The sequence below is a fragment of the Taeniopygia guttata genome, chromosome 13, assembly GCF_048771995.1.
Source record: "Taeniopygia guttata chromosome 13, bTaeGut7.mat, whole genome shotgun sequence".
Classification (NCBI taxonomy): Eukaryota; Metazoa; Chordata; class Aves; order Passeriformes; family Estrildidae; genus Taeniopygia; species Taeniopygia guttata.
This window is the reverse complement of record NC_133038.1, coordinates 10,249,996-10,268,764: the sequence shown is the minus strand read 5'-3', so window position 1 is coordinate 10,268,764 and position 18,769 is coordinate 10,249,996. Positions and strand designations below refer to the sequence as shown.

Genomic DNA, 18,769 nt, shown 5'->3' with positions numbered 1-18,769 from the left:
CTGAGCTGCTGCCCAGCACCGACAGACCCTGGGGTATGATGGGTGTGAAGGGTTCACCTCCCTCCCATGAAACACAGGTATTTATTTTCAAGCTGCTGCTTGAGTTTCACCTTCCTGAGCTTATGTGACTGCCAGACCCAAGTCCTGCCTGGCTGGAGGCGTCAGTGCACATGAGGGAATGGGCTATCCCGAGGTCTCTGGCGTTTTGGAAAGCAGTTTTCTTGTAGGATCCTTTGCTTCTCACAAAAAGAGCAGAGATGGTGAGAGGCTGGGGGGATGTTCTGGCTGCTGCATGCAGGCAGCATATGTCAGCTGGATGTTTTTATCCTTCTTCTTACTCGGGAGGGTTTTGCGAGGGGCTCTTCCTGTTGGGTGCACAGTGGAAACAAAACAGAGAAAACGGCTAAGAACCAAAACCATCAGAACAGGAAACAAAGCAATGCCTCACGTTAGAGTCTTCCAAGGTGAGAATGGGCCTTTCCCCAGCAGAAGCAGCTGGGAGAACTCCATGGGTAGCCCAAGGCATCCTGAGGCTGTTGCCCTTCCTGCTGGTCCGACTGCGCCTCGGAAGCAGAGGCTGTGATCCCGCAGGGAGGGAGCACTGCTGGGCACGGGCAGGGCACGGAGGGCACCGTGCCACAGCACCTGCAGGGGCACCTGCACTTCCATTCCATGTGTCGCCCTGGAAATCCCACTCTTCCAGCAAACACAGTACTTGGAAATGAACTTGGGAGCTAAATCCTCCTCCCTGCTTCCCGTGCCGGCCGTACACGCTGCCTTTCCCATGCAGATGTTTAGTTTGCTGCCCAAACACGTGAAAAAAAGCAGTATTTCTTGTTTCAAGACTTTGCTGGAGTTGCTGGAACTAAAAAAATTCTCTTGTGATCCCTTCTCCTAACCCGCCTCTTTCATTCCTCCTCCTCGCCCAGGCTGCCTCCGGCGCTCCTCACCCGGCTCCGGCCCCCGGGCATCTGCAGCTCTCAGAGCCCTCTCAGCAGGTCTCCAGACAACTTCTGCTGCTTTCATCTCCTGGCCGAGAGGACATCGGTTCCACTTCAAACATGTTTACATCTTGTTTATTTTTGTGGAACTCGGGGCTATTTCTGCCACAGAACATCTCCCAGCTATGGACGGGCAGAGCCGTTCCAGCCCTTTCATGAATCACCTCAAGAATAAACAACAATATTCCCCTTCTGACATGATCAGTACCTGACTGCAGTAAAATACATCAAGGACCACCCAGCCCTTTGCTCTCTGATCTATTCCTATAGAACAAAGCTGCAGAACATAAGGTTCTTCTCAAAGGTAACAAGGAAAAAGAAAATTACAGCTTTATGTAATGCCAGAGCACTTCAGCTCTGCTGAAACAAGGACAAGACTGCAGCCCAGCAGCAGCCATGGCTCTGTTGCCTAAATGAAATGGAAGGCAGCCTGGGTTTGAGAAGCTGATGGAGCTCAAGCAGTGCAGCAGGTCCTAGCAAAGCTTGGAGTGATGGATGGGCTCTAGGAAGCAGCTCCTGGGCACTGGCAGAACCACTCCAGACCAGAACCAGCTCACAGGGCTCCACTCTGGCAGGGCTCTTCCTGTGCTTGGTACTTTAATGCAAGAAAAATGATGCTTAACTCTCTGCAGTGTTACTCTCTCAGGAGTAATGTTGCTGCATGCTTATTTGGGTGGAAAAATTTAAAGAAATGTAAAGAAATAAGCAGCGAGAATGGTCTGTGGTCAGCATCACTTGACCAAACTGGTCCAAAAAATCTCAAATTCTTCAGTACAGACCTTCCCCACTTCTCCATTTACCAGTTCCCCATCTCCATCAGCACAGATTTCAGAATCTTCTTTCCAACAACATGGACATGTCCCTCTGTAATCCTGATGACACCCAGCACATGGGTTTGTCTTGTCACTTTGCTGCTTGGCTGATTTCCCATGTGTGGGAATATCTCCCTGCTTTAGTCATTTCACAAACCATTCAAAAGCATTTCCACTTGAGTAAGAAGAGCCCAGGATGAGTTCTGGCTGTGGGGAGGACGCTGGAGCTGCTGTCCCACATTCCCATTTCCCGGTGCAGACGGATGGTGCTCCATGGCGCAGAGGGAGGAGGTGACAGGGACAGAATTCAGAGCTGCTGCTAGTGCTGGGAGCAAGCAGAGTCAGCAATGAAGAGCTCTCAGCATAAGCAAGCGCTGCAGGCACTGCAGGGAGGAAGCTGCAGGAGCAGCCTGCTGCCAGCACAGGTGTCCTCCCGCCAGGTGAGCTCCAGGTGATGGGACATCGTGGCACCTTAACAGGGAACAGCATTGCAGGACAGCTGCACAACTTGCTTGAAACAGAGAATTACCAGCATCACCAGCAAGCTACCGACCCACCAGTGACTGCTCTCACACAGTCCCAGCACTGGGACAGGCAGGGGGAGATGGGGCAGGGCAGGGAATGGAGGCACGGCTCCACACCAACCAGCCTGGACAGGACACAGAGTCACAGAATGGCCTGGAGGGGACCTCAAAGCCCACCCAGTGTCACCCCCACCTTCCACTGTCCCAGGCTGCTCCAAACCCATGTCCAGCCTGGCCTTGGGCACTGCCAGGGGGATCCAGGATCAGCCACAGCTGCTCTGGGCACCTGCGCCAGGGCCTCACACCCTCCCAGGGAATGATTTCTTCCCAGTATCTACTCCACCTTTTGCTCAGCAGCTGCATTTTGTGCTCCATCAATACCCCCCTCCCTCTTCCTTTCTACCTTTCTGCTCTCAGCAGACTCAAAATCAGGCTGGAGGGTTTTATGTTGAACCAAGTGCTTTCAAACTGTGTTAAAGCTCTTAATTATTAATAGAAAAGTTGTAATGTGGCAGCAGGGAGCCAAAGCAGCAGTTTAGGAGGGAAGTGTTGGTAAATCAGGAGCCAGTGTCTTAGTCATGGCTTCTCCATCGTGCCACAGCTTCTAACGTGAGATAATGCTGCAAGGCTGGGTGCATTAGTCACCAACAAATTCTGTTTGCAATTAAGCAGAACTCAACAGCCCTCCAGAAATCTCACTTCTCTCTGGCATTCAATGCACTGCTATCTTACATCCCCCTGAAAAGAAAACTCTCCCATCTGCCACCCCAACAACCATATGGGATCCTTGAAAAATGAAGGAAATTAAAGTCCCTGTGGGATCACAGCTCCCAGCTCAGCTGCGGGGGGTTAGGGAGGAACAAATATTTGAGCTAAACACATCCTGTGCCCTGGGCAGCCCCAGCTGGCTCTGCCAGCCACGAGCAGCCAAACCTGAGCTGTGTGCTGAGGCAGGGGGACCTCCTTTTGGGAGCTGCAGGGAAGCTGGGGGACACAGCTGGTGCTGCCCCTGCTGCCAGCCACCACCACCCGCCCCAGGGGAGGACAGCCCTGACCCCTGCCCAAGCTCCGGCGGGTCCAGCCCTGCAGCACCGACCCCGTGCTGCCCCACCGCCCTGGGGGCTGGCTTTGGGTGCCAAGTGAGGGCATTTGGCCCTTATTTCCCCAGGCCAAGCCCTCCTCTGGCTGGCAGAGCTGTTCTGCCTGCAGGGACGCCCAGATGGACCAAGGCAGGCGGTGGAGAGCCCCTGCTCTGCCCCACTCACTCCCAGGGGGAAAAGTGCTCTGCCACCCCCCAAGGAGGGCATGGATTTCGGGATGGCAGCAGCCACTCCCCCAGGAGCTGGCACTGCCAGCTCTCCAAAGGGAGACAGGCTCCTTTCACTTTTTAAGCTGTTTCTGGAAACTACCAGAACAGTTATTCCCCGCTGTAAAAAAAATTAATTCCTGGCTAAGGAATATTCCCCACATAACTTGATAGGAGGCCACTTCCAGGCTCAGATCCTACCAGAAAACAAAGACAGTTCCTTTGAGCCTCATTAGCACCATGGGCTCAAACTCTCATTTTTCAGTGTGTAAATCTCCTCCTGCAGCACGAGGAGCCAGCGTTGCCCACGGAGAGCACACGCAGTGGGAAAAACAATGGGGATTTCTTGGGCCTGAGAAGGAGATTTGAGAACAATGGACGAGTAAAGCCACTGCATAATAATTTCCTGCATTTTCTTGGTTTCCCTGATTTCGTGTTGTCCATCTGGCCTTGTGCTGCTTTGCTCTGCAGCATTCTGCAAACAGCAGTTTCCAGAGCTGATCAGAGCATTTCACAAACACTGAAACAATCCAACGCCATCATATTTATCAAAAGAAATGCCATGTTAGTTCTGTTCTTTCTTTTTCCATCTTTTTTTTTTCACTTAAAACTACCAAACTTTGTAATCACATTTTTGCTTCAGCAGCTCTAACCAGCAAAACTCTCCTCCTGCAGTCGCACAGCTGGGAGGTGTGAGCACCACAACCCTCCCACTTCACTGGCCCAGCCTCAATTTCTCTCTCTGCCATCAAGCTGGACATGTAGCCTCGGAGAAGCCTTCCCAGTAATCAAATACAGCAAAGATTAACAAATTCAATTGAGTTTTCTCTGGCTGGCTATTTTTCCACTTCTTATTCGGTGTGCTTTCCCAAATCTCCCTGTGCTGCACCCACTGCTGTGCTGTCCACCCAGCACTTCCAACCCAACCTCCTGCTCGAGCAGGGGCTGGAAGGGATGTTAAATTCCACCTAGTGCCACCCCTGCCATGGCAGGGACACCTCCCACTGTCCCAGGCTGCTCCAAGCCCTGTCCAGCCTGGCCTTGGGCACTGCCAGGGATCCAGCTGTTCTGGCCACCCTGTGCCAGGGCCTTGCACCCTCCCAGGGAGGGATTTTTTCCCAATATCCCATCTAATCCTGCCCTCTGGCAGTGGGAAGCCATTCCCACTGTCACTCACTTTGTCCAAAGTCCTTCTCCAACTCTCCCTCAGGCCCTGGCAGGGGCTCTGAGCCCTTCCCTTCCCCAGGTGAGCACCCCCAGCCCTCCCAGCCTGGCTCCAGAGCAGGGGGCTCCAGCCCCAGAGCACATTTGTGGCAAAAGAAGGGGACAAGCCCGCCCTGCTCCTCGGGCTCCCCAGGGTCTCCTGCATGAGCCCTGGGTGCTGTCTGGGGCAGGGAGCCATTCCCAGGCTGCCTCCCTTCCCTCAGCTCGGCCCAGGCTGAAGCCAGAGGGATTTTCCTCCTCCCCACAGCTGACACAGCTGCTGGCACTCGTGTTTTAACAAGAGCTGGTGCAGCCAGCACCAAGAGGTGGCTCAGTGCTGCTCTGTCCCAGCAGCTCCCTTCCCAGTGCCCATCAGGACACCTTCCCGAGGATCCCTCACTGCCCGGGGCGCGGTGCCAGCAGGTGGGGACAGGCAGGGCACTGGTGCCAGCCCCGGTGCTGCTGACAATGTCCCAGCTTAGCACTGCCCTGTCACCAGTGTCCGGTTACCCCCAGGTGAGGGGAAAGCGCCCGCCTGACAGCTCCAGCTGATTTAGGAGATTAATTAAGCACAAGGATCTCCTTTCAGAGGAGACACGATGTCTTTGTGAGCAGCAGCCCCGCTCCCCTCGGTCCCTTGGGGGAACTGTCAGCTCTTTGCTGGGAAATGGGGTGGTCCCCATCTGAACCCTGCTCACGTCCCGGTGCCAGCCCAGCTCCTTCCAGCGCTGGCAGCTGCAGCTCTGGGATGCTCTCAGCACTCCCAGCGCTGTGTGGTGTGGCCTGAGCCCAGCACTGCCTCAAAAACACTCCCAGAGCTGTCAGAAGACTTTTACAAAGGAGACTCTGGGCCACGGCCCTGGCTTTGAATTTGATCTCCCTGAAAAAAGAGGAACCAAAGAATGCACTTGGCCGTTTCTCTACTGTATTTCACCTGAGGTGACATTTATAGGTGGCAGGAAGACCTAATGTACCATCATTCTGCTTTCAGCAGGCTCAGTGAAAGCTTTGGCTGGGCTCACACTTGAGATTCTGCCCAAAGGAAACTCAGACGCTGCCTGAGCAGAGGGGCTGGGAGTGGAGCTGGACCAGGGGGCTGAGCAGGCTGGGACCCCAAAATCAAAGTGGGGAGGGCAGGCAGGGGAGGAGAAAGGGCAAAAGGGAGGCCTGGCCAGCAGGATGATGATCCTGAGCTCCACACAGCAGCTCAGCACACAGAGTGCCCCTGGGAAGGAGCATCTGTGATTCCTGCATCCTTCTCCCCACAGTGGCTGGGATGGATTTCAAATCCTGCTCCATTTAAAAGTAAAATTTCTTAGCCAATATTTGTCTGAGGCAGTTTCTTTGAAGAAGATGTTGCTATGCAGTGATCTCCACACTAATTACAGGAATTAGGAAAGCAATGCAGTGCAAGATCTCTTTTTTTTCCCAAGGCTTTCCAGAAAGCTGCCTCTTAAGCATCATGTGCTGCTGAAGTTTAAGGAGCATTTTTAGAACTCTTGCAAGGAAATCTAAATTAATTCAGCTTGTGAGAAGCACCCTTAGATGTTCCCAGAGCATCACCCAAATAGAACAGTGCTCTTCAAAGGCAGAAACATCTGAGGAGTCTCCTGAGGGGCAGCACTGGGAAAAGCTGTGGATGGTGGGAGCTGCAGGGTGGCCTGCAGTGCAGAGACTCTGAAGAGGCTGTCCATCTGTCCATCTGTCTGTCCATCTGCAGCCACTCACACACCCCTGTGCCACCAGACCCAGAGCAGCCCATGGCCAGGGCAAGGCAGAGGATTCAGAGCCAGAAATGCTGCTCCCCTTAGCAGAGGGCGCTCAGCCTGACAAATTCCCTCTGTTTGAATGGATGAGGTGGGAGAAAGTGTTTTGCTATGTGACCACTGGGTCAGGTGGGGCTGGCCACAGGGCTGGAGACTCGTTTTATGGGAATATTTGGCTTCACTTTCAAGTCCAATTTGTGGAAAGTTTCTAGACCAAGAGCTGAGTGAACAGTGAAGGAGCTGAAGCTTTGCACAGCTGTTGTGCCAAACCCCAGGCCCGTGGGGAGCCCACCCAGCAGGAAAACACATCCCACCTTTTCCCCCTGCGAGCCCAGAGCAGCACACCGAGATGCTGGGGCAGGCAGGATCCCACTGCTGGGGGCTCCTCTTGCCCAAACAGCCTGAAACATCCCAGCTCAAATGGAAATCCACCACCTCCCTCTGCCCCTCCTCCTGCTCCTGAGGCCCACAAGCATCGCTCCTCTCCACACATCTCAAAATGCCTCATGGAAGATGCTCAGAAATTATTTAATTTCTGGATTATGTAAGCACAACAAAGGAAGGAATCAACAGAATCATTAAGGTTGGAAAAGATCTCCAAGATGATAAAGTTCAACCTTCTGTATGGAAACTGTACATATACATGTGTATATATAGATATATAGATATAAATTTAAAGATTATATGGCCATCAGCAACTAAGCCTCAAGTATATTTATCTGTGGAGTCTACGGAGTTTGCTGCTTGTGTTTTCCACGAGCCAGGTTTAAGGACATTTGCCAGAGCCCTGAATCACTCTGGTTTATGGAGCTTTCTCACCACAGGCATGATCTAGGACTCCCAAGTTAAAACTGCTCTAAAAGAAACAAACACACAGACACCCTCACAACAGTCTGCACAAAAAAAAAAAAAAAATCACAAGATAGTTTGAATATTATGTCATCTGGAATCAGCCAAACAGCAGACTGGGAATTTTAGGAGCTTTTCTCAACTAAGAGGACTGGCAGATAGCTGGGTTCTGTTCTAGCCTGGCAGCTATCTCTGCTCCTCCTGAGCACAAAACAAACCCCGGTCTGAGGCACAGAAGATGCAAACCCTGAGCAGCCACACGAGAAGGTATCGAGGGGAGGGGAGGTAAGACAACTGAGCACCCTGACCCTGCCTGGAAGGCAGCACTTGAAGCAGCAAAAGCCTGGGCTGGGGATCAGGGCTGGGGCCACCCAGGGCACCTTCTGCACAGCTCCAGCCATCCCACTCTGCTGGAACCACAGATAGTGGGTGTAAAACCCCCTGTCCCAGCCCAGCACCACAGCTGGGAACTGGTCTGCTCCTCTTAAAGAGCAATTCAGATAAGGCTGTTCTGGAGCTGCTCTGATCACAAGATTTTACCTAATCCCCCAAAAATGCCATTTATTGTTTGGCAGCCCGAAGATCCGCCCCTCGGGGCTGTCCTTGGCGATCCAAACCCAGATTAGGCAGAAGAGCAGGGTTCTGGGGTCTGGGCTGAGCTTTGAGTGGCTGCAGGGAGCAGATGCACGCACACACTTCCCCCAGCCCCAGTTTCCAGCTGGGGCTCGCTGCAGTCACCCATGGGTGCCCAAATCCCCCAAGGATGGAGCAGGGGACACAGCAGCAGAGGAGGGTCCCCAGGGAGCCCAGCCCTGCTCTGCTGGCCCCAGCACGCCTCTCCCAGCTCTTGGCTTGCTCCAGAGCCGTGGTGGCTCCCGGCCAGGCGGCCACAATGCAGTGGAAGGAAGAAGAAACAGCTTTGTTTTGCCCAAAGCCTCGCAATTAATCAAGTTCCTATTTCCTCGCAGCTCCACGTTCCCCACCCCAAATGCAGCAGGCAGCTCCCAGCCATGGCAGAGCCCCTGCAGGGTTTGCTTTGCAATTTCACCTGAACAGGGAAGCAGCAAATGAAATCAAGGTGCAATAGGAACGTCTCTGCTACACTGAGAACCACTCAGGGCCCTGAGGGCACAGGGCAGGACAGGAGCCTCTGGAGCAGGCTGGCAGCCCCATCCCTGCCAGCACCACCCCTGGCACCCCTCTGGGCACCAGCGCTCCCACCAGGAGGAACACACGGAATCCCAGAGTCATTTAGGCTGCAAATGACCTCCAAGAGCATCAAGTCCATTCTGTGCCGGATCCCCACCGTGTCCTCAGCCCAGAGCATTCAGTGCCACCTCCAGCCCTTCCTTGGACACCCCAGGGATGGGGATCCAAACCTCCCTGGGCAGTTCCAGTGCCTGAGCACCCTTTCCATGGGGAAATTCCTGCTGATTTGGACCCCTCTGAGCACAAGTCACTGTTTTTATAGTGGCACACAGCAGAACAAAACACCAGTGCATTTTCCTGGCCCTTTTCCAAATTAAAGTGGGGCTGAGTATCAGGGTGGGAGGAGAGCGGGTGAGAATCCAGGTTCCTCAGGGACAGGAGCACTTGATTTATGAGTCAATTTCTTAAACAGAAGTCCCGGAGATGCCATTTCAGAGGGACATTCCCAAAGTGGCTGCTGGGAAGGCAGGATGAGGGTGGGACCCGCTCCTGCGCCTCTGCACCTCTAATTGCCATTATTCTTCAGGAATATAAACAACAGGAGCCACCGAGCAGAGAGGCCTGAAAGCTCAGCAGAACGAGGGCCTGGGAGCACCGGGACAGGAACTGGAGGTCAGGCAGGCCAAGGGCTCGTTTCTGGCTCACCACAGCCCCTCTGGCACAGCCTGGTCTCTCCTGCAGCTCTGCCCAGCTCCCCAGGAGCTTTTGCTTCCATGTCCCCGCTGATAACTGTCAAAGCTACCTGCATTCTTAGGAGACCATTTTCCAAAGAAATCCTCCCCTCTCCTGTTTGATCCATTGCCCCTGGATCCCTGGCAGTGTCCAAGGCCAGGCTGGACAGGACTTACAGCAGCCTGGGATAATGGAAGGTGTCCTGCCCATGGGATGGAGGAGCCTGAAGGCCATTCCAGGCCAAAGCAGTGTCTGGTCCATGACTCCGGGATGCTGCACTTGGATTTGGGATGGTGAGAGCCTCCAGAGCAGAGCACAGGAACAGAGCAATGGGAGGAGGGTGCAGCATCACCTCAGTCCCACAGCTCTGGTGTGCTATCCCCTGCCTCCCTGCCCCACAGCTCCCTCCCAGCCACTTGGAGAAGTCCTTGATGGAGACAGTAATAGTTGAAATTTCTCATTTTCAGGCATGGAAAGAGAAATGTTCAATTTTAACTGGGATGCCTAATGAAGATTTATTTATGTGGGAATAACCACTCTTCCTTGGAGCAACTGGGTTATTTTTTCATGACCACTAGACCTTAGATCTGCTCCTCATTTCTTTCCATATCCACAGAGGGCAAGAAATAGCCATACTTGGTCAGTGAGAAAATGAAATTAAATGCAAATAGACATGTACTGACTAAATCTGAGTTTCCCAAGGTTATTATTTCTCTAAATGCCAAGTCCCTGGGGTGAAGGAGGGGCAGCATCAGCCTGGGCTAGGGTTGGCAGTGCGGGGGCTCAGCCTGGCCCATGGCCCCATCTACCAGTGCCCCAGGCCTGAGGCTGAGGATGGGCACCAGCACTGGCAGCCCTGGCAGCCCTGGAGGCAGCGAAGAACACAGGAAGGATGTTAAACGGGTTCTATCTCCTTGGCTGGAACCACCCAGTGCCACCCCTGCCATGGCAGGGACAACTTCCACTGTCCCAGGTCGCTCCAAGCCCTGTCCAGCCTGGCCTTGGAAATTCTCAGCAATGAGGCAGCCACAGCTGCTCTGGGCACCCTGTGCCAGATCCTCCCCATCCTCCAGGGAACAATTCCTCCCCAGTATCCCATCTAACCCTCCCCTAGCAGTATGAAGCCATTCCCTTGTCCTTCCCCTGCCTCAGTTGAAGGACACATCTCTGCTAGAAGCACAGCGCTTTCTGCTTCATGCTTGGCTGTTTTCTAAGGAAGATGCTTTCTGCAGGGGCAGGATAAAGACACTAACAGGACACAGAAAGCTGCTGGGACACAGAAAGGTGCTGGGACACAGAAAGCTGCTGGGACACAGAAAGGCAGCACTGCTTTGGACACCATCCCTGCCCACGGCCGGGTGGCCCCGGTGCCCGGGCGGCCGCAGCCACAGCGACAGCTCCTGGCACGGGACAGCAGCCCCGCTGACTCACCCAGTACAACTCCTGCCCAGAGCAGTTTTTCCATAAAAATAAACCCAGCACTAATAAATAAATGCATTCCCATAGTAAAAACCCGACTGGTGGCTGGGAAGGAAAAACCTGAGCCCAGCAGCAAAACAATTTCCCTCTGGATTGGAGACTCTGGACTGTGCTCCAGGGAAAGCACATCAGAAGGAGCCCATTTCCCTGGGGAGGGGGACAGGGGGACCAGCACCGAGGTGGAGGGACCCCAGCCCCAGCACAGCCACTGCTGCAGCAGCTGGGAAGAAGCGACACTAGCTCATGAGGGGGATTTAGGAACTGGCACAGCTCCTGGCAGAGCAGACCTGGGGGATACACGAGCATTTAGCAGGGAGCCAAGGGCTTTTGTAAACAGAAGCTCAAACAAACATCTCTCATTTCGCAGATGGTGCTCACAATTTACAGCTGGCACATTTAAAGGCCACCTTGGACACATCGGTGCTCACAGCCACAAATGGGACACAAGAAACGCCCCAGGCCTGCAGGACTCAGTATTTGCACTCCAAGGAGACTCCTGCTGAAATCCACAGGAGTTATTTCCACAGGAATAGCAGGAGGACTACTTGTAGGAATGAAGAACATCAGAATGACCCAACTCCTTTCCCTGCAGCTTCCCAGTTTGGGTGACTACAGGCTCCCAATGGGCTCATGGGGACTGCCACGAGCCAGCCCCTCCTGAGCAGCTCCTGGCTAAAAATTACAGAAAATTGTGGGGAACACAAGAAAATTTCTCTTCAACAAGTCCTGAAGAGAGCCCAGGCACAGGTGTCACAGGACCAGCAGAGCATCTGGCAGTGTTTGAAGGAGCACAAACCCCAAGGCACATCCAGCCCCTGCCATGGCCAACGATCCTAACTGTGGGCAGGTAATTCCAGGGGAGCTCCAGAACCCCGGCACAGCAGCAGCAGCTGCCCCAGCCCAGGCAGAGTGCCTGGCTGCCGAGGCTGCCTGCAAAACCCACATTTCTCAGCTGCCTGGGCAAACAGAAGTGTCTTTATGGAGACATTATTTGGGCAGCCCCGCAGAGCAGCGGGACAGAGCCGCCGGACACTGGCACCATTCACACCCTGCCCCAGCCCAGCCTGCAGCCACAGGGCAGGGCTGGGGACAGACCCACTGCTGGCAGCCCTCCTCACCCTCCTCATCCTCACCACTGCAAACCCGGCCCACCAAGGGCAGAACCCCACGGAGCTCTCAAAAACACTCCTGGACAAGCAGGAGTGAGCCACACACACTTAGTCAGAATAAAATCCAGTCAACTGCTTCATTTCTCTTTGAAAGATTGGATTAAAGACATTTGATTTAAATATTTGGGGTCACAGAGAATATGCACCCTGTGGTACTAGCCCCCTTAGGATCCATATTTCAAACTTAAGCTCAACATAGACCAAAACCCCACGTGATCCTGCACGTGCACGACTTATGGAAAAGCACCAACTGCCACCAGCACTGTCAGAGGCACGAGCTGCCAGTGCCGTCCTGCCCAGCCCTGTCTCACCTCTCAGAATAAAGGCTCTGTAACTGGCACAAGCACCTGGTTCGGTGCCAGCCCGCTCACCTAATCCCTCGGGAACAGCACGGTGCCTCCGCTCCCCAGAGCCTCACACAGCTTTCACTGAGTTATTCTGCTGAATGCCTCTGCAACTTCCGTTAAGAAAGAAATCCTTAGGAAGAGGCAACTCTTGGAATCTGAAAAACTGTGAATTTGGCAACCAATCCTTGTACAGTCCCAGCAAGACACAGGCTCACAAACCTCATCCTGTCCTAAGACACACCACGTTTTTGCCCCTTGAAGGATAAACTAAAGCCATCCTGTTGGGGAATGGGATGTGACTGACTCCAGAGCTTCATCCAGGCATGAGAGAGAGAAGCATCTTTACTCTATATGTACAGCACAGCCTTGATTTGGAGGTGTCCTACCTTTGGGTGGTGTGTCCTTTCTCCACGGCTCTCCTGGGTTGGGTTGGGCATCCCAACCCTGCTCCTGGGCACACCGAGGAGAGGCTGCTGCGGGGCTGCTGCAGCTCAGCGGTTAGTGGCACGAGGAGGATGATGGAAGCAGAGCAGATGGTGAAGCTGGATGAAGCCTGTGTCTGTTCCACACTTACCTTCCTGCCTGGGGGAGCCCAGCAGGGCCTGGAGCCATCCCGAATGCCGGAGTGAGAGCTGCACCTCAAACCCCAAACCCAGCCCAGCCAAGGCAACAGCTCACCATGGCCACAGCACCTGTCCCAGCACCGGCCATGCCCAGCCCCACTGGCACCCAGCTGCTCCCAGGGCATGGGGGCTGCTTCAGATGGGTGGGGACTGGGAGGGTCTGGGGCCCTGGGAGGGAGGACAAGGACGGTGTCCTGCTCTGGGAGAGGTGACAAGGATGGTGTCCCTGCACTGGGAGAGGTGGCAAGGATGGTGTCCTGCACTGGGAGAGGTGGCAAGGATGGTGTCCTGCTCTGGGAGAGGTGGCAAGGACGGTGTCCCTGCTCTGGGAGGAGTGACAAGGATGGTGTCCCTGCTCTGGGAGAGGTGACAAGGACGGTGTCCCTGCACTGGGAGAGGTGGCAAGGCCAGTGTCCCTCTCTGGGAGAGGTGTCAAGGATGGTGTCCCTGCACTGGGAGAGGTGACAAGGACAATGTCTCTGCCGCCCATCCCGGGGGTGTGCAGGGTGTGCCCAGAGCTCTGCGGGAATGGGTTTCATCTCCTGGAGATCTGAGCAGATCCTCATGTGGTGGGAGGGGAGCTTCTGTGGGAAAATGCTGCGGGGCTGGCCCGGCAGGAAGGAAATTCCCCCAGTGGAGCCGCCAGCGCGAGGGCTCCGCCGCGGCAAGTTCAGGGCCTTCAGAAATAACCCGGCCGTCCCCAGGGAGGCATTGCTAAGGTCACCATGTTTTCCCTTGAACTTTCCAGATGAAGGAAGCAATAGCAGAAGCAACGGCACAGATTTGGCTGGAGATCAACTGTACTGACAACAGTCACAGGATTGAAGTCAGAAGAAAAGTCCTTTGTGTGTGTTGGAGTTATCACCAGATGGGCCGGGCAGCACTGGGGAGTTCTGCTCAAAAATATCCCACGTGGGCAGAACCATCAGAGCTGGAACCCATGGTAGATGTAACCCATAGTAACTGATTCCACTGCTTAGACCGAGTTAAAAATGGAGGCAAATGTTTGGTGCCCATTAAAAATTAAAACGTTAAATTGTATTCTGCAGCAGGCTGCTGACGTTGAGAATAAGAAACTATTCTGGTTAAGGATTAAAGATGGAGAGTCTATAAAACACTAATTACCATTGTACTTACAGGGAATTTGGCCTGTTGGGCTTAATTACTTCTAGTTCAAGATCACTGGAGTTCAGGCTGGGCTGGGGAGCGCTGTTGGAGTTGAGGAAGCTGTTTACATTTGAAGAGGCGACGGATTCCAGGCTGGAGTTGATGATGCTGTTCCTGTTCTCCTCTACAAAACACCAAAGCCAAGAATCATCAGCTGCCACTGCAGACAAAGTGAAGAGCAAATGGCTGTGAAGGCATCGAGCATTCCCAGAAAACCCTGTGCCAGTGCAAACAGGGACATCTCCCCAGAGCTCAGCTAGTTACAGACACGTCATACATTAAACTACAAGAAATACCATGTACTCTTTGGCTCTTTTGGGTTTCAGATGCAGATACATTTAAATGAACGCCATTTTTAGTAGGAAAAGACACACTTCTCTTATGGTGTTAATATTTTACATTCCTGAAGGAATGTAAAATATTCCAAAATGCCACAACCTGAAAGAAATTGAAATGTAAGCTATGTACAGGAATGGATTTGTGTGACTGAAATCAGCTCCCAAGGGACAGAGTAGGACAACATCTTAGACCAGGAACAGGGCAGATCACCCAGTTAAAGTTGCTTCAGCCTCGTATTCAACACCAACTACTGTTTCTCTTGCCTAGTCAGTTCTGAAAGGAGAAAAGGATGGGTCTCTGCTCCGTTTTGGCTCAGCTCTGCAGCAGTGGAGCAGAAGCTTGCCTTTGGATCTGATCAGGAACGGGATGTACAGGGCATGGCCCAGAGCTGGGGGAGTGCTGCCCCTGCTCTGCTGACAGTCCAGGGCTTCTCAAATCCTCATTTCCCTCCTTCACGTCTGCTGAGAGCTCTCCCCATTGTTTGTGTAACTCCAGCAGTGAGCACTGACATCACTGTGCATCTCAAAAAGCCACCAAAGCACAGGCTCCCTCCTCAGCTCTGCCAGGCCACCCAAAATCCGTTAACTCATTTCCAGGAGATGCCTTTGCCATTGGAGCACTAATTGCGGTTGTGAGAAGCAATTAGCAACGCTGATGGCACAAGAGCAGCCCTGGGCAGAGAGCTGCTGCTTCTGGGATGCTGCTTCCCTGAAAGACAGGCACCAGCTGGAGAATATGGAGTCCTACTGCAAGGATACTTCTTTCCAAAATTATTTTTCCAGTGCACAATAACATGGTCAAATTACAACCCAAAAGCATGTAGTGACAAGGAATCCTTGCTCTCAATCCCTTTAAATTCCACCTCTTTTTGAGTGAGGAGAATGTGCAATATTAATTTGTATCCTGTGCATATATAAAGGGGGGTAAAACAGCGCAAGAGGAACTCCTGGGCTGTGTGAAAGGTTAATCCTGAGCACCCAGCAGAAGGGAACTGCCTGTAAAACAGCCTGGCAGGAGCGTTGTCTCAGGGTGTTGGTGCAGCTCTGCCACCACTCCAAAGGGAAATGCCACATCAGCCAAAGGACTGTGGATGCCCAGAGCAGAGTCCAAGGCTCCTCGTCCTGCCTGGACAGAATCAGCACCTGCAGGGCACCAGGACAGGGCTTGGTTGAGCTCAGGCTGAGCTTATCTTCCAGAGATGAGCCAAGCATTGTGATGCTGATACACGTCAACGTGTTCCTGAGACTGGATTTCATTAATCTTCATCTGCAACGAGCCACCATGGGAACAAGCAGCATGGACATTCCTCTGTCCCCAGCAAAAAGATGATCCATGCAGAAGACAAAGAGGGAAAAGTGAAGAAAAACAGAGGACTGACCTCCACAAATACTGACAGGCAGATAGCCAGCAGATGAAGAAATAAAGAAATTAAGCTAAGTACCTAAAAACCCCAAATCCCTCTGGTTTTGCATCTGCCAGAGCAAGTTTCAGGCAGCCCATGAGAGGCCACCTGTACACAGCTGGCCAAGTCCAGGGACTGCCTGTGCTGAGCCTGCCAGCCCCAAGGCCCTGAGGAGCTGACCTGAGCCCCCGGAGTGTGGACTGACACCAGCTTTATCCGCAAACATCTTCTGCCCAAGGCTGAAGGTTGGGAATAAGCTCCCTAAGCCTGGCAGCTCAGCGTGGATTGTCCCTCTAATCTCCACAGCAGCCACGTCCAAGAGCGAGCTGGAGTCCCTGTCAGCCACAGAACTGGAAGTGCCTCAGCTCAGGGGGAAAGGAGATGAATGGCAGAATCTGAAACTCCTGCTTTGTTTTATTTCCTCCTATTTAAAAGGCTGAAACTGTACTTTGCTTCATGTTTTTGAAAGCTCAAGTGAAGGATTCTTCACTGGAAGATTTGATTTGGTCTTACAGCTACAAGAGCAAAGCTGCCCATCAGCTCAAGAGTATTTCCAGCACACAGAGAAAAGAGCCTTTCACCCTCACCCAAACTTCCTATCTCTAGTGGGAAGTCAGGCAGGCAGAGCCACTGGAGCCTAACCAGAGCCTTTGTCCCCAGGAACCCTGATAACTGATCTAGGGCACTTTGGTGACAGTGACCCCAGGGACCAGAGAGGGGATGGCAGAAGAACTGATAAGGAACAAAATGGTGTTTGCTGTGGTGGTGAAACTTGTGTCACAAGAGCTACTCCCTGGGTCAGATGTGGATAAAAATGTAAATGTTTAACGACAAAATAATCACTATAATAACAGATTAATCACAATTATCTAATCTGCTCCCTAGGTGTTGAACATTATAATTTTTGACTTGACACAGCCTGGTATCATGAATGCTAGAAAACATCAGAAAGATACTAGACTTCAGTGAACAGATTTCAAGTGATGGAAAATCCACCTTCCCACTCCACTTCTTTTTATGTCAGACTGCTCCCAGTCTCCAAAAATGTGCACCCTGCTCCCATTTAGAACATTTCTAGCTTCAATTCCAACTTTCAATTTTTGTGGTGCTTAACTGAGCTGCTGCCTAAGCCCTTGTTCTTCAGCCTGACTTCAGGGCCTTGGTCTGTCTCCAGACCAATAAGAAAGGAAAGGAAGAAGAAAAGAAGAAGAAAGGAAACCTCACATATTTCTCATGATGTGCAGCAGGGAAGGCAAATAAAACAGTAGTGGCTTCCCAAAGACACAGGAGGCAATAGACTGTCAGGAGGAACACCAAGAAAATGCTGCTTCACATGGGAATAAATAAATGCAGAAATAAAGAAATGAGCTCAGCTCCTCTGCCAGGCACAGGGAGGATGGCACACAGAGCCCAGAGAGCCTGGAGGCTGGCATGCCACTGCTTAGTTAGCAGCAAATGAATTACTGGGGCTGAAAGTTTTCAAAAGCAGTGTTTGATATTTGAGGCTTCACCGAGAGTCATCCCACACCATTTCCAGAGCACGCTCTGGGGCCACCACTGCTTCCTCAAACCCACGCGGATCTTTCCGACAGCCTCCGAAAGGAGAGTGCCTGGTAGTTAACAGTAACTTAATCAGACAAACCCACGTGTTTTGAGAGTCAGCAAAGTCCACAGCAACCCCTCTGTGCACCCTGGGGAGCTGGCTATCCCCAGCCCTCCCTGCTCCCTGCTCCACTTGTGCTTGCCCTGCTCACCAGGAGCCTCTGCTGCTTTTTTACCAAACTGGGAGAGCTCCCTGTGTGCAGCTGGCTGGCTCCAGGAGCACGTGGGCAGAAGAACCAGAGAGCTGGGAACTGGCTTTACTCTGTAACATGAAACAACAGCCTGAGCAGACACATTTCTGCCACCCCACGAGCCGGGCTGGAGCCTTGGCTCTTTGACCCGAATATCTGGAGCATCAATTAGTGACAGAAATGGAAAGACGAGCCCCATGGTACATAATCCTCAGGAAAATGCTGAAGCTGCTGGCAGAGTTTTCCTGTCTGTAAAAGGCGAAGTGCCCGCGGGCATCCCAAAAGGGCCGCCCCGGTGGCCGCCCTTGCCACAGGTGTGGCACCCGCGTCCCCGCAGCTGATGGAGCGATGACGGGCCCAGCAACATGAGCCGGGGACACGCAGGGGCCCGGCAGGTGGGGAGGGGACAGCAACACTTTATCCCGTGCTAAGGCAGCCTCCTGTCGAGCCCCGGCTGAGGGCTCGGATGCCAGGAGAGATTCCATCCCCACCAACGCCGCAGCGGAGGAAACCGAAGCTGACCCCACTATGGAATCATCCCTTCCTCCAGCAGCAGAAAGCCACACGGGAATGGCATGGGAATGGCACAGCAATGACAGTCCCCAGGCACGCTGGGCAGAGCTGGAGGGCGGGCAGGGCACTCACGCTTCTCGCTGGGCTGCGCTGTGTGGAAGAGCGTCAGCGGCCGCTCGCTGCACGAGGGCGGCTTCGCCTCCGCGCTCTTCTTGCGCGATAACAGCAGCTGCGAGTTCGACGCCGGAGCCTCTGGCACCGTGTTAAATATCTGTTAAAAACAATAAACAAGCTGTTCTTTGGCATCACCCCGTGGAACAGGACGGCTGCCCACCTGCCTGGGCTGCACCGCGCCCCAGCGCAGCTTTCTGAGGAAGACATGCACTCAGCAGGGCAACATTTTGGGGACAGATTCCTAAATCCCACGTTCCCACCCTGTCTGCACTCCTGTTTTTTCACCCAGGATGCACACTGCAAGCTGTGAAAAGCCCTGACGCTCTGGCACTCCGTGACGTTTTGGGGGTGCAGGTGATGCTGAGCAGCCCAGACAGACCAGCAGTGTCCCCCCTGTGCCCCCAGCGCGTGACCCCGGCGC

At 53.2% G+C, this 18,769-nt stretch overlaps 1 protein-coding gene across 3 annotated transcripts in view; it reads right to left on the bottom strand.

Annotated features, from left to right (window-relative positions):
• Nucleotides 1-18,769, bottom strand: part of ARHGAP26 (Rho GTPase activating protein 26) — a 100,735-nt gene that overhangs the window by 7,334 nt on the left and 74,632 nt on the right. For 2 of the 3 annotated variants that reach the window (XM_030284064.4, XM_030284065.4), the window contains exons 19-20: nucleotides 18,307-18,445; nucleotides 14,098-14,251 (exon numbers count right to left, since the gene is read on the bottom strand). In XM_030284064.4, the coding sequence (XP_030139924.4) occupies nucleotides 14,098-14,251; nucleotides 18,307-18,445 (293 nt within the window). Of the gene's footprint in view, nucleotides 1-194; nucleotides 366-14,097; nucleotides 14,252-18,306; nucleotides 18,446-18,769 lie in introns of those variants that run through there. The other variant, XM_032750792.3, reaches the window with a different exon arrangement.